This window comes from Schistocerca cancellata, chromosome 2 (assembly GCF_023864275.1).
Source record: "Schistocerca cancellata isolate TAMUIC-IGC-003103 chromosome 2, iqSchCanc2.1, whole genome shotgun sequence".
Classification (NCBI taxonomy): Eukaryota; Metazoa; Arthropoda; class Insecta; order Orthoptera; family Acrididae; genus Schistocerca; species Schistocerca cancellata.
In genome coordinates this window covers 339904827-339920559 of record NC_064627.1, presented here as the reverse complement: position 1 = coordinate 339920559, position 15733 = coordinate 339904827, and the positions used below count along the sequence as shown (strand labels likewise).

Sequence of the window (15733 nt, the reverse complement as noted above, 5' to 3'; positions counted from 1 at the left end):
GTGGAAAAGAGCTGGAGAACTTTTTTAAGTGTATTGAATGGTGAACTGCAGGAGGTCCTGAGTTGCCCAAACCCTGAAGTGAAGGGCTGGAAGCAACATGAGCTCTGGAGAGGGGAAAATACACTACAAATGAATTAGAACTTGAATATACCCAGAGACATGAGAAATACACAGATTGACAAAAAAGGGAAGAGGGAAGAGAATGCACATAGGGTAAAGTTATGAATGGACCACCAGACTACACAGAAGAGAAAACATTGCCAAGAAGTTGCTTGCATCTGCTGAGAAATATGAACACGAATTGCTACGGAATGCCTACCAGAAGTGAGACAAGCAAACAAATGAACATAGATACAGAATCCAAGAATAGAATAGTCCATGTCCAGTACATGAGCCATCAGTGGGAAGAAGGCTGGCCATGACTGCATTGTATGGGTAAGATGCGACATGGCTTGGTGTTGGGCTTGGTGTAGCAAAGGGAAGGCAGCTGGGTGACGGACAAGACCAAGAGCTGGTGCTGCAGCCAGGAAACCATGAACAGGGGCTGGAGTGGGTGAATCTTGAGCAAGCACTGCACTTTTAAGTATTACACATATCATGTAACCATTATCATCATCAGCTGAAGTACGAGGGCCGTTCAGAAAGTAACCTCCAGTTGATTTAAAAAAATACACCAAGTTAAATAAAAATATTTTAATATATACATCTTACAACTACATCTTTGCACTATTTTTCTACACAGTCTCCATAGCGATTGAGGCACTTATATTATCTCTTCACAAGCTTTGAAATTCCTTCTGCATAAAAACCACCCGCTTGTGCCTGGAGCCAGCCTGTGACCGCATCTTTGAGCTCTTCGTCGTCATCAAACCGCTGTGACCCGAGCCATTTCTTCAAATGCATGAAGAGGTGATAATCACTTGGCGCCAGGTCTGGGCTGTAAGGTGGATGGTTGATAACGTCCCACTTGAAGGACTCAAGAAGGGCCGTTGTTCTGCGAGCAGAGTGAGGACGGGCGTTATCGTGCAAAAAAACGATACCGGAAGTCAGCATACCACGGCGTTTGTTCTGTATAGCCCGTCGTAACTTTTTTATTGTTTCACAGTACACGTCTTGATTAATGGTCGTACCACGTTCCATGAATTCAACCAACAACACCCCTTTGGCATCCCAAAACACTGTTGCCATCAGTTTTCTGGCAGAAAAATCTTGCGAGGCTTTTCTTGGTTTGGTAGGCGAATTTGAATGTGCCCACATCTTTGATTGTTCTTTTGTCTCAGGGTTCACGTACTTAATCCAGGTTTCGTCACCGGTCACGATTCTGTTTAACAATGGTTCTCCTTCGTCCTCATAACGTGACAGAAAGTCTAATGCAGAGGCCATTCTTTGAGTTTTGTGGTGGTCGGTAAGAATTTTGGGCACCCATCGTGCACAGAACTTACGGTAACCCAATCTTGCTGTCACTATCTCGTACAAGAGAGTCTTAGAAATCTGTGGAAAACCAGTAGACAACTCCGACATTGAGAAACGTCGATTTTTACGAACTTTTGCATCAACTGTCTGAACGAGTTCGTCAGTCACCAATGATGGTCTACCACTCCTCTCTTCTTCATGAACGTTTTCTCGTCCACTTTTAAATAAACGTACCCATTCACGGACAACTCCTTCACTCATAACTCTTGGTCCGTACACTGCACAAAGCTCACGTTGAATAGCTCCTGCAGAATATCCTTTGGCTGTAAAAAACCTTATGACAGCACGCACTTCACATTTGGCGGGGTTTTCTATTGCAGCACACATTTCAAACTGCCACAAAAACTAAACTAGCGCAGGTACGACGTTCACTCGACCACGGCTTGATGCCGACTGACCTGTTGAGTGCGTGAACGCACAGATGGCGTCGCTACTCCCCCCACAACCCGCACTGTGACCGATCAGAGGTTACTTTCTGAACCGCCCTCATATATGGCAAACACGGGAAGAGCACTGTATCATGAAACCAATTACTTTCATCACCAATATTAGCGCTTGGCTGAATGATGTGCTGAGTGAGAGATTGAGATGCACACATTGAAGTAACAACAGTTTGTTTATTGACCACGAACTAACTCTCTAGTACAGCTTAAAGGATGAAGGTTCACACATGAGTACAACCGAAATGTCCTTCTATAATAATGCGTAGCAAAGGCCACTATGATGAAGCCCAGTCTCGTCGTTAGTGGCAATGAGTTGGTGTTGCTTCTGGATTGGTTGTCGGACAGCAGCAGCTGTGATCCTGTCAAAGGCCGTAGGTGTAGTGTAGCAGGACTTTCCAGGGCAGCTGATGTATGGTCAGCGGCTATGATTCTAGCAAAGGTGTGGGATGGCATGGCTGATACGTAGCAGAAGTGGCAGGTGTTGTGGTCCGAAGCATAGGCTTGAGGGCAGCAGGTATGTATAATGCGCTTCTCTATATGATTTCCACTGGATGGTAATCCCTATGACTGTGAAATCTGCATACTTGAGAACGTTATAGAATTTATCATGAAGTTACCAAAATTTAAAAGTTTATCTAGCTGTGGCAGTAATAATGAGCAGTAAAATAAAGAAGAGGGAAAGTTCAAAGGAAGCAGATTACTTGTTTCAATTGGAGAACTCTCCCATACATGATAAAAATAATTACTTTTGTGTGTTTACAGAGTACCACGAGCTAGAGGGATCGGTAAGTTCTAGTAGTGATGAGAGTCCATCCCATTCTGGCTCGCCTACACCATGCAATTCTCCTGACACAACCCGTAAGCCTACACCATTGCAGTTGGGGGAATTGCCACCATCTGCAATCTGTAATCTCCGTAGTGGTACGACACCATCAGGTCATGGGACCCTAACCAGAAGCAAAATTGCCCAAGCTGTTTCATCTCTCACACGTCAGAATGCTACCACCAGGTAATCATAACATATCCTCATGTTTTATGTTTGTTGGCTATAGTCACATCACACAAGCTTATCTCAAGAAGCAGTACAGTTTAGTGGTGTGTCTCCATCTCTGGTTTTCTATCTGACATCTGTGATTTATGTCAGTTATCGGATACCAGCTATTTGCTGTTTTACTTTGACGTGATTGTGACACATAAATAAGGGTGGAAAACAATTATTTTATTTTATTGCCAATTTCAGTGTTATTTTGTGCCAGCTTATTTTTTTCAAGCATTATATGTTCTTCATTTTTGTCTTATTTCATTTTTTCAGTGTTATATTGAAAATAAAAACAAACCTATCAGTTAAATTATATTTATTGACATTACATTTACAATGAAACTTTGCTTTTACACTTTTCAAGGGACTTCAAAAAATGGCGTAAAATGTGGGAAATAACTTTTTAAGCAATAAAAGTTATGTATAGGGCCCCCCCCCCTTTCATTTTCATAGTTTAGTTATGATATATGTGTGTAGTAGGCATTATCCAGTAAAGGTTATCTGCATTTACTATTATGTTTATCCAATAACGTAATTGGAACTGGAACACTGTCTTGGAAGTAGAAATGTTTGACTTGATTTTGTTTATCATAATTCATGTTTTTGGAAAGCATGCAGTAGTGTCATTCATTATCTAAATCATAAAATACCAAATTAATTACCTATTTTTTCATGTTTAGAGCAAAGGTGTCCAACAATTTAGTCCTCCTATTAAGCACAAGTATTTATATACGTATTTGTGTGATGTTTGCATATGTAATGATCTGTCTCTCTTGCAATCTAGTTGTCATTTGAGATAATAAGACACACACACACACACACACACACACACACACACACACACACACGTGTATGGACAAACCATCACTCACGTGAGTTGTGTGTGAAACATCACAAAAAATATGTACATAAACATATGCACTTTACAATGAGAATAAATTTTCGAAACATATTTTGCTAAGCTTGAAAAAAAATACTTAACTGGTGCAGTGTTTTGTGAATGTGCTTTCGAGTTATCATGATGAGAGCAACAATCACAAAGTTGTGCATGCGCAGTAGATTGAAAACTGTTGTCATTGGTCATTATTTGAACAAACCTAGTTACTCCTATCAGCCACCTCATCAAGTAGAAGTTGACAGCAGAAGGAGATAAAGAACAAATTTCTTGATGCAATAATGTACCAACAACCATAAGGGATCAACAAAGATTAAAAGAACAAATTGTTCAGACTTATATTGATACAGACCTTTTGAGTAGTCATCCTGGTTCCAAGAAACTTAACCGCATAACCTTTGTAAACACTGCCATGTCTGTGTTATTTTATGTCAATTACATCAGTGTTTTCTCCATGAACACTGTTTTATGAAGTGTAAATCATGGGAAAATTATAAATATGTTAATGTGAAACTGGATGCAAATTAACATTGTGAACATACAAAATTTGATGGGAGTGATAAAAAATGTCATAAACAGTGGGAAAATTTTATTTCTGGGAACATAAAAGTGAGTTTATACAGTATTTACATTGCAAAAAAAAAAAAAAAAGCTTGTGTTAACTATATTAAATCTAATCTGTTTAAAAAAATTGCAAAAGGGAGCATTGTCATAGCATCGCAGATTCTTTGTTAGTCATTATTCTGATGATCCACCAACACTTCACTATAGTGTGAAAATGATTGCTGGAAGTCTGTAATTGAACGTGGAAGCCAAACTGCTTTCAGCACAACAGCAGTCATTTGACATTGTCCACACTTTGTTCTGGCACTGGAAGTTGCTTTTCCCTTAACTTTTGAAGGGGTTGCATCCCTTCAGACTACATTACAGAGATATGCCATTTCAGGTGTACATAACAGGTTCTTAGCTACAACAGCATTAATAGAGTTCATTGTTATCATCCTAAGTTTGGAACAAGAACACACACACACACACACACACACACACACATATGCAAACGCAACTATAGACCACAGTCTCTGGCAGCTGAAGCCAGACTGTGAGCAGCAGCACATGATGAGAGATGCAGCCGGGTGGTGGGGGTAAGGATGAGGTTGAGGCAGCGATGGGGAGGAATACTAGGGTATGGCTGAGGAATGATTAAGTGTTGATTGTGGCAGTGTACAGAGATGAGGTGGGGAGAGGGTAGAGCAGTTAGGTGCAGTCGGGAAGTTAGATGTAGTGAGGGGCAAGGGTAGTGGAAAAGGAGGAAAGTAAAACGACTGAAGGTGTGTTGGTGAATTAGAGGGCTGCATAGTATTGGAATGGGAACAAGGAAGTGGTTAGATTGGTAAGGACTTTGACTAACGGAGATTGAGACCAGGAGGGTTATGGGAACATAGGATTTATTGCAGAGGGAGTTCCTACATGTGCATGTTGGTGTGAAGGATCCAGATGGCCATGCTGTGGAGCAATCATTGAAATGATGAACGTCGTGTTGGGTGGCGTTGCTCAGCAATGGGGTGGTCCTGCTGTTTCTTGGCCAGTGTTTGTCGATGGCCCTTCATGTGTACAGATAGCTTGTTGGTTGTCATGCCCACATAGAATACAGCACAGTGGTTGCAGTGTAGCTTGTATATCACATGACTAGTTTCACAGGTAGCCCTGCTTTTGATGAGACAGGTAATTTTTGTGGTTGGACTGGAGTAGGTGGTGGTGGGAGGATGTATGGGACAGGTTTTCCATCTAGGTTTATTACAGGGATTTGAGCCGTGAGGAAAGGGGTTGGGAGGAGGAGTTGTGAAGGGATGGGTGGATACTGTGTACGTTCGATGGGTGGTGGAATACCAATGTGGGTGGGGTGGGAAGAACAGTGGATAGGACATTATGGATAGGACATTATTTCTCATTACAGGCCACAACGAAAGGTAGTGAAATTCCTGGCAAAATTCCAGTTGCTCTAGTCCTGGGTGGTACTGAGTCATTTTCATCCTCTTCATCTTCATCTCCACATAAGTGTTACAACCTACAGCCAGTTGAACCTGCTTAGTGTAGCCAAACCTTGGCCCCTCTTTACAGTTTTAACTCCTCAAACTTTTCTCCATTACCAAATTGACTATTTTGTGATGCCTCACAATATGCTCTATCAACATGCCCCTTCTTTTATTCAAGTTACGATATAGAGATTTTTTTCTCTCTTATTCAATTGTTTTCAGTTCCTCTTCATTTATTATTTGATCTACCCATCCAGTCTTCAGCATTCTTCTGTGGCACATTTCAAAAGCTTCTATTTTCTTCCTGTCTGAACTGTTTATCGTCCATTTTCAGTTCCATAAAAGGCTAAACTCCAAATAAGAGGGTTGACTGAAAAGTAATGCCTCCACCTTCGTAACTCTTCAACAGTTGGCAGCATTGGTATGTGGCAAGTACTGCCATGTTCTGTAGCCTCTTCTCTACAGCTCCAGTTTGCGGGAAGCCTTAGCATTGAATGGTTGTGTTGTTATAGTGTAAAGAATGGAACCATGTGCAGACGGTCGGTCAATGCGATTTAAGCAATGTGCAGTCAGTGAATTCTTGACAGCAGAAGGTGTCACCCCTAAGGAGATACACCAGAGAATGAAAGCAGTTTAGGGTGATTGTTTTGGTGTGAGAACTGTTTGTCGTTGGACAAGTAAGTTTAAAGATGTTGAGGTGGGAACATCTCACTTGCGTGACAAACAAGGAGTTGGACGTACTGTGACAGAAACCGTTGAGTTTCACAAGCAAAATGTTGACAGATTGATTCAGGATGATTGTCATATCACTCAGAGAGAAATTTCAACCACAATCGGCATTTGACAAGAACATGTAGGTTACAATATTGCTTTCCTTGGCTATCGGAAAATCTGTGCATGAAGGGTATCCCAGATGCTAACTCCTGAAATGAAGGCATGCAGACTTTAAATTTACCAGGAACTCCTCTTGCGTTACAAGAATGAAGGCAACGCCTTTCTCCATTCAGTTGTGACAGGAGACGAAATGTGGGTACACCATTACGACCCCGAGACAAAATGTCGGTCTATAGAATATTGACACAAAGACTTGCCCCAGAAAAAGAAAATCGTGGCCACAGTGTTCTGGGACACAGATGGTGTTATCCATGTTGATTTCCTTGATTGTGGAACAACAATAAATTCAGAGTGTTACATCACAATGCTGTGAACTCTGAAACAATGGCTAACAAAGGTCCAAAAGGAAAAAGGAAATGTTTTCCTGCAACATGATGATGCCCAATCACACACTTCACGTGCCACCACAGCAGAACTTCAGAGACTGAATCTCACCACCATCCTCCATACAGTCCAAATTTAGAACCGTCTGACTTCCACCTGTTCCTCAAAATGAAAGATGATCTGCAGGGATATCATTATGCTTCTGATGAAGATCTTGAGAGAACTGTGAGACTGTGGTTGCAGAAACAGAATGTCAACTTCTTCCGTGACGACTTCAGAAAACTTGTTCATCGTTGGCAGAAATGTATCCAGTTGGCTGCTGTTTATGTCGAAAAGTGAACATTGGTAATTAAAGATCACATTCTAAGGATTATTTCTGCATTTGATTTATTAAATAATCCCATCAAAACCCAATTAACGAAGGTAGAAGCATTACTTTTCATTCAACCCTCATAGTTTTAGGAAAGACTTTGTAACACATTAAAATTGTACTAATGTTAACAAATTTCTCTTTTTTCAGAAATGTTATACTGACTATTGTGAGTCTGTTTTTCATATCCTCTCTCTTTCATAGATAATCGTTTATTTTTCTGCCCAAAATACAAAACTCATCTAATAGATTAAACTCTCACCAACACTATTATTGGATTAAACTCTGCATCAATGGATGTCCAGCTCTTCATTGTGGAAGTGCGCTCCACTTTATCCGATGTGTTGGCTCCGTGGAAAAAAAATTACATAAGTTGATTGCTTTCCACACCTTCAGCATAGACTTTGTAGAATTGTCTTCACATTCATTCAGCAAGGAGAGAAGAAGTTCATGCTGATAATGATGTGTAATTGATTCCAAAATTCCTCAGTCAGTGGACTGATTTAGGGCTGGCACATTGGTTTGAAGAAAGAGTGCTTGTTATGTACGCCATTGGACTTTAAAGAGTCACGTCGGAAGGGTGTCTGGGAGCATTGTCAATAATAAGAATAACTTTCTGTGGAAACTTTCTCTTCTTCATCTCTTTCCTCACTGCTGGTACAAATGCTTCGTGGAACCACTGAGACAGTTATTTCTCTGTCCATCCACACTTGCAGTATTGCACTGATAGTATATTTATGTCATTATTTCAAAAACAGCATGGATGTTGGGATTTCCCAATCACCATGATTGGTGCTTATGCCTCTCATTTGCATTACTACATGCCATTAATGTTATGCACTGTTTCTGTTGCTTGTACTCACAAGCTTCCTTCTCGTTCTTGGCAGCTAATGTTTTTGAAGGAAACGTCTTTTAAAAGAGTCTAGTTTCATTAGCATTGTATAAGGCATCTTCAATTAAATCATCTTCCTCTGTTATCTTCTGTATCTTGTTTACAAACTCATCTGCTTCTCTTAGATGAGCAACTTTCCCTGTTGACTGTCAGCTGCCGAATGCCATGTCATTTTCTCCAGTTTGATAGCCAACACTCACTTGCTGCAAACAAATTACTATTGCCAAATTATTTGTTAAATGCAACTAGTTTTTCCTGTATTATTGGGCCACTGACTGAAATTCCTTTACTGCATTCCTGTCTGAAACATTTATAAACAGCTACTTCCAGTTCTTCATTCTCACTCTTTCACATAACCTTCCATGATGGGTGGGTGCATTGTCAGAGGGCAGCACACAAAGAGGGTGAGGAAATGTGAGAAAGGAGGAGGCGATAGGGTGAGGGCACGAAAACTGTTGGGTGGAGGGTGTGGGAACACTAGATTACCATAGGCTGAGGCTGGGATGATTTTGGGAGCAGAGAACGTGGTGTAAGGATAACTCCCATCTGCACGTTTCAGAACAACTGGTGGCGGAGGAGAGTATCCAGATGGCCCAGGTTGTGAAGCAACCATTTAAATCAAGCTTGATGTAACAGTTAGGTGAAAAGAACAAAAGCAACATGCAGTGTCTTTCTAGAATGAACTACCTGCAGCCGTAAACTATCAGAATAAGTGGGGCGTGCAACCTAGGGATACCAGAAACAGCGAACAGTGCTGCTGCAACCTGTTTCATCCTATCTGCATTACCAGGTCTGCATTTGTTTTGATGCTGCACTCCAACTGTTGTTCCATGCGCAATCTTTGAATTACAAGAAAAGTCAAGCGAGAGGTTGGTTGGCCTGCAACTAACTATGTAACGCATCTATTAAAACAAACTGTATTTGTCCAGTGGTGGACATCAGTAACAATTTTAAATCAGTTATAATTGTGCCATTTATCAGAAGTCACAGAGCCTACACTGAAGGTGCTATTGCAGGTAATCTTTGTCTCATGCAAATTTGACTGAGTAGTGGCCAACAAATAAAATAAACTTCTACTGTTTGAAGCTTTATAAGTGAAGCACAAGGATAGTTCTGATAGTGCTTAGCACCGATACCTGCAAAATATTTTTACACCGGAAAATGCTACAAAAGTTTGCAACATTTAATGAAAATTGCTGATTTTTGTGTTGTGTCATTCAAACACCACCGAGATTGCATTATTTTTCACATTATCTTTTACACAAAATTTTCATTTCTGTCCATATACAGGGTGATCAAAAAAGACAGTATAAATTTGAAAACTTAATAAACCACAGAATAATGTAGATAGAGAGGTAAAAATTGACACACATGTTTGGAATGACATGGGGTTTTATTAGAAAAAAAAAAAGAAAAAGATCACCAAATGTCCGGCAGATGGTGCTGGACAGCAAAACGTCACTGAGTGCGCATGAGAATCGTGTGTAAAACGAGCTGTAATGAGAGAGAGAATCAGATGCGCCAGCAGTCACAGTATGTTGACGTTACCTGAAAAGGTATTTTTAGTGAAGCTGTATTATCAGAATGGGGAATGTGCTAGTTCAGCGTTATGATCCTATCGCCATAGGAAGGGGATTCGAATGGGTAAAGGTCCGTTGACAAATGCAGCTGTGGCGAGAATGATTTCGAAGTTCGAAGCCACGGGTTGTTTAGACGATAGCCCCCGTAGTGACTGACCGAGCACAAGGCGTAATGCTGCTGAGACAGTTCAGGACGAAATGGAGACTATAGCGGGTTTGTCTATGCACGGGGAAATCGGCACTCGTGCCATTGCACGTCGCACCGGCATTCCATACACTACTGTTTGGTTGGCACTTAGGCGTACCCTCCGATGCTATCCATACAAAATCCATCAGAATCATGAACTGTTACATGGCGATTTAGTGAAGCGGAGGGCATCTGCAGTGTGGGCATTTCAAAAGATGGCGGAAGATGACGATTGGTTGAGTAACGTGTTGTGGACCGGCGAAGCTCATTTCACGCTCCGAGGGTCTGTCAATGCCCACAACTGCAGAATTTGGGCTACCGAAAATGCTATAACTGTCGTGGAAACTCCATTGCACGACAAGATAGTCACAGTATGGATTTGATTTACCACATCTACCATTATCGTGCCTTTCTTCTTCGAGGAAATGCGTGATTCTGGTTTTGTAACTGCTACCGTGACGGGTGAGAGGTACGCCGATATGTTACAGAATTACATTATCCCCAGCCTGGCTGATAAACACCTGCTGGAATGTACAATTTTTATGCAGGATGGCGCTCCATCCCATATGCTGGACGCGTGAAAGATGTCTTGCGCGCGTCGTTTGGTGATGATCGTGTGCTCAGCCGCCACTTTCGTCATGCTTGGCCTCCCAGACCTCAGTCCGTGCGATTATTGGCTTTGGGGTTACCTGAAGTCGCAAGTGTATCGTGATCAACCGACATCTCTAGGGATGCGACATCTCTAGGGATGCTGAAAGACGACATCCGACGGCAATGCCTCACCATAACTCCGGACATGCTTTACAGTGCTGTTCACAACATTATTCCTCGACTACAGCTATTGTTGAGGAATGATGGTGGACATATTGAACATTTCCTGTAAAGAACATCATCTTTGCTTTGTCTTACTTTGTTATGCTCATTATTGCTATTCTGATCAGATGAAGCACCATCTGTTGGACATTTTTGAACTTTTGTATTTTTTTGGTTCTAATAAAACCTCATGTCATTCCAAGCATGTGTGTCAATTTTTGCCTCTCTATCTACATTATTCCATGATTTATTCAGTTTTCAAATTTATACTGACTTTTTGACCACACGGTAGAGTGTAGTCCTTTGATCCATTGTGTTCATCTACTGCTTAATTTTTGAGACAGAACTGACACGACTGTTGGGCTAAGTTCACACAATTAAAATAAAACTATCAACAATTAGCAAGTTAGTCCAGTGAAGGGATACAGCTTTAAAATATAATAATATAATCATATAAAGTATAAAATTATAAAAAAATGATTTATTAAATAAAAGTACCAAACAGTTTTAGTCATGGCACAGGTATTGCACTGATACTGAGGGTTTTATTTGTTGCCCTACAAATTTCATTATCAGTGCCAACTGCAACATTGGACATATGAAGGTGTTGTGTACTAACATACTGTGATCCTCGGAGTTCATTAGATGTTTCATTCAGTTTAATGCTGGACTTCCAGACTAAAGGACCAACATTCAGATTCCCATCTGACTCCTCAGATTTACACTTTCAGTAGATGCCAGGATGGTTCATTGAAAAATGACACTGCCAATTTTCTTTTGCACTTTTCCCCAATCCAAGCTTGTACTTCATCTCTAATGATCTCAGGATCGAAGATTTAGCTATCTGGAGCATAATCATGCAACTGGAAGATTTGAAGGGGAAACATTGAGCACTTGTACGGCAGAAAATAAAATGTGAGCATCATGAGAATACCTGGGACTATGGAGCTTCATAGTAAAATAATCGACCATGAAATTAGTTCATTCATTTTGGATAATATGTTATCATCTACTATTTGGACAGTTACTTGGAGCGTACTTTAAATTTTTTATTATGTGTTGTTGTTGATAGCTTTCTTCTGTGGAGTAAGTTCATAAACTATGAGTTAAATTAATGTAAGTTTCTATAACCTTATATAAAATATATTTATTTCATTTTATTAGTTGTAGATATGTGTTGATGTAGATTGTTGTTTCCAGAAGCCCAGATGATGCAAATAAGATTCCGGTTCGTGAACCTCGGTATCTTTTTCTTGAAACAAGAAAAAGCAGTCACTTGGGTGTGAGTTTGGTGGGTGGAAATGCTGTTGGCATCTTTGTTCATGGTGTGCAGCCAGATTCTGTGGCCCATAATGCTGGTTTACGGTAAGAAACATGCTGTACCTTTAACAAGAACATGCCAAATTTGCTGCAGTGAAAATCTGATGCACATCATCATCATCATCATCATCATCATCAACAACAACTTGTACAGTTTGTGGCCTATGGCAACATCTGCTTGGAACACAGGCATCTAAATTTCTCATCTTCCCACCACCTCTGTGTCCCTACTATAACCCAGCCCGACATAGTCTCCATAATTTCAGGAGGAACAGTAAATTGCGGGGAGGGGTATTATGAGCATTAAGAATGTGTCCAGTGTTCAGTAGTTATGGACTTATAGATGTCTAGTTGTTATAGTGGCTTCCATAAATTACTTTCAGTGAGTGATTTTTGGGATTATTTCCTTCATCTTTGATTTACATTTTCATATTGCTTTATGATATTCTTCTTAGCTCTGCTAATTGTTCATAAAAGCAACTTGATGTAATATTGCAGCAGTCCACCTGGCTACTGTCTTCAGATGAAAAGTTGTTCCTAAATTCTGCCAAACACAGCAGAAGCCTCTCTTCTGAAAATAGTGACCAGATGCTGTGCTGAAATATCATGTCAGACTGATTTTTACGATCTGACATCAAACCTAAGAAGTAGTGGTACATATACATAATAGTGGAATTCCATTACAAGAGCATCAATTCTTCTAGTGTCAAGAACTAATCTGCATCTTGCATTTATTTTTACATCCTGCAGTTCAATTTGTCTTCTCAGATATTTATTCTGTTTATTACTTATTGACAGCAAGAAGTGGTGGTGGTGATTAATCCTGTTTTATGTAAGATGTGATTTGACTAACGTGATAGTGAAATATGTACACTTATTTCATAGAAGCGACATGATATTTAAACAAAATAAATAGTTACATCTGAGTACTCTGACAAATTAATCGTTTAGATATGTGAAAAGGTAAGCAAAGGCTGGTTTTTTGATCCCTTAGGACTGGTGACCAAATTTTAGAATATAATGGCACTGACCTTCAGCATGCAACAGCAGAGGAAGCTGCATATGAACTGGCCAAACCAGCTGATAAGGTCACCATCCTTGCTCAATACAACATTGACAGTAAGTATGATCAATATAATATGTTCTATTCCTAAACAGTTTTATATATGGAAGTCTAAAACATGAAAGATACATTGAGAGGAAGAGGCTAACAATGCACTGTTACAATTTTTAAAAAAATCTGAAACTCACTTAATTTACTGGAATCATAATACATAAGAACTCAATCTGGTGGCTCCTGCACATAAGAAAACATATGGAAGCCTTTGGAGACTTGTAAGTGGTTGCCTACATAAGTTTCTGTTTTCGTAATTCAGTGCACTCAAAAAATCATTACATACATGGTAGCTCAGTATGTTGTAGTTGTTTTTATACAATTGTTTGGAACAGGTGAATTTTTTTACCTATGAAGTGAATGACCACCACCATCCATAGTTTCCTGTGTACTAGCCCATCTGGCATCTTTTGTAACAATGAAATGTTACGGACTGTGCAATACTGTCTCTCACCACCAGGGATGTGGAGCCATGTTTCTTCATTGAGGACTGAAGGCGGGAATAGCCCAATTGAGATGGTCCCACAGATTCTCGGTCAGATTTAAATCTGGGGAGTTTGGTGCCTAGGAGGGTACCATAAACTCATTTTCATGCTCTTTGAACCACACACGTTCACTGTGAGCTGAGTGACATGTTGCACTGCCCTGCAGGTATGTGCCATTGTGATGCACAGAAACAGAGGCATTTAGGGGTGGACATGAGCCCCAAGATAAATGCATTCTTGTGTTGGTCCATTGTGCCTTCCAGAATGATGAAATCACCTAGGAAATGCTACAAAACATTCCCCAATCCATAACGGTCCCTCCTCTTCTTGGACCTTTCGAACGATGGTTGCAGGATGTTTGCTTTCAGACATTTTAGAGTATAAAACATATTTCACCTGAAAAGGCTATCTGTTTCCATGCAGTAGCGATATTGGTGTGGAAGTTCTAACCTTTGTCATTGATGAATGGTCCGTCAGCATGGGTGCATAAACCAGGCACCTGCTGCGGAGGCTCATATGCAGCAATGTTCACTGGACTGTCATTGAGGAGAGACTGTTGGTAGCCACTTGGTTCATCTGGGAGGTCACATGCTCAACAGTTGTACATCTGTTCAGCTGTATGCATCTCCGCAGCCATCATTCAACCCTGTTATCTTTGGCCTGTGGTGCACCACAGTTGCCTCAGTGCCATTTTGGATAGCACCATTTTTCCATCTGCAGTATACTTTAACCACAGCAGCATGCAAACAGTTTGTGAACTTAGCTGTTTCGGAAATGCTTCCACCTGTAACCCGAAAGGCAATGAACATGCCCTTTTGGTCATCCGGTACATCGCTCCATTTCTGCTTAACAACTACTCCACTGTTTTCCACATCCCCCAAATAAGCTTTACATACCTCCCACTGCTAGTGCTGCCTCTTGCCATCTGTAAGTGTTGTTGTTGTTGTTGTTGTTGTTGTTGTTGTTGTGGTCTTCAGTCCTGAGACTGGTTTGATGCAGCTCTCCATGCTACTCTATCCTGTGCAAGCTTCTTCATCTCCCAGAACCTACTGCAACCTACATCCTTCTGAAACTGCTTAGTGTATTCATCTCTTGGTCTCCCTCTATGATTTTTACCATCCACGCTGCCCTCCAGTGCTAAATTTGTGATCCCCTGATGATGCCTCAGAACATGTCCTACCAAGGGGTCCCTTCTTCTTGTCAAGTTCTGCCACAAACTACTCTTCTCCCCAATTCTATTCAGTACCTCCTCATTAGTTATGTGATCTACCCATTAATCTTCAGCATTCTTCTGTAGCACCACATTTCGAAAGCTTCTATTCTCTTCTTGTCCACACTATTTATTGTCCATGTTTCACTTCCATACATGGCTACACCCCATACAAATACTTTCAGAAACGACTTCCTGACACTTAAATCTGTACTCGATGTTAACAAATTTCTCTTCTTCAGAAACACTTTCCTTGCCATTGCCAGTATACATTTTATATCCTCTCTACTTCGACCATCATCAGTTATTTTGCTCCCCAAATAACAAAACTCCTTTACTACTTTAAGTGTCTCATTTCCTAATCTAATTCCCTCAGCATCACCTGATTTAATTAGACTACATTCCATTATCCCAGTTTTGCTTTTGTTGATGTTCATCCTATATCCTCCTTTCAAGACACTGTCCATTCCGTTCAACTGCTCTTCCAAGTCCTATGCTATCTCTGACAGAATTACAATGCCATCGGCGAATTTCAAAGTTTTTATTTCTTCTCCATGGACTTTAATACCTACTCTGAATTTTTCTTTTGTTTCCTTTACTGCTTGCTCAATATACAGATTGAATAACATCGGGGAGAGGCTACAATCCTGTCTCACTCCCT

The 15733-nt window shown here is 40.5% G+C and overlaps 1 protein-coding gene across 1 annotated transcript in view; it reads left to right on the top strand.

Annotated features, from left to right (window-relative positions):
* The window catches only part of LOC126161721 (disks large homolog 5-like), a 159534-nt gene that overhangs the window by 92761 nt on the left and 51040 nt on the right, over window positions 1–15733 (top strand). The window contains 3 exon segments of the mRNA XM_049917756.1: window positions 2679–2925; window positions 12144–12308; window positions 13258–13382. Coding sequence (XP_049773713.1) covers window positions 2679–2925; window positions 12144–12308; window positions 13258–13382 — 537 coding nt within the window.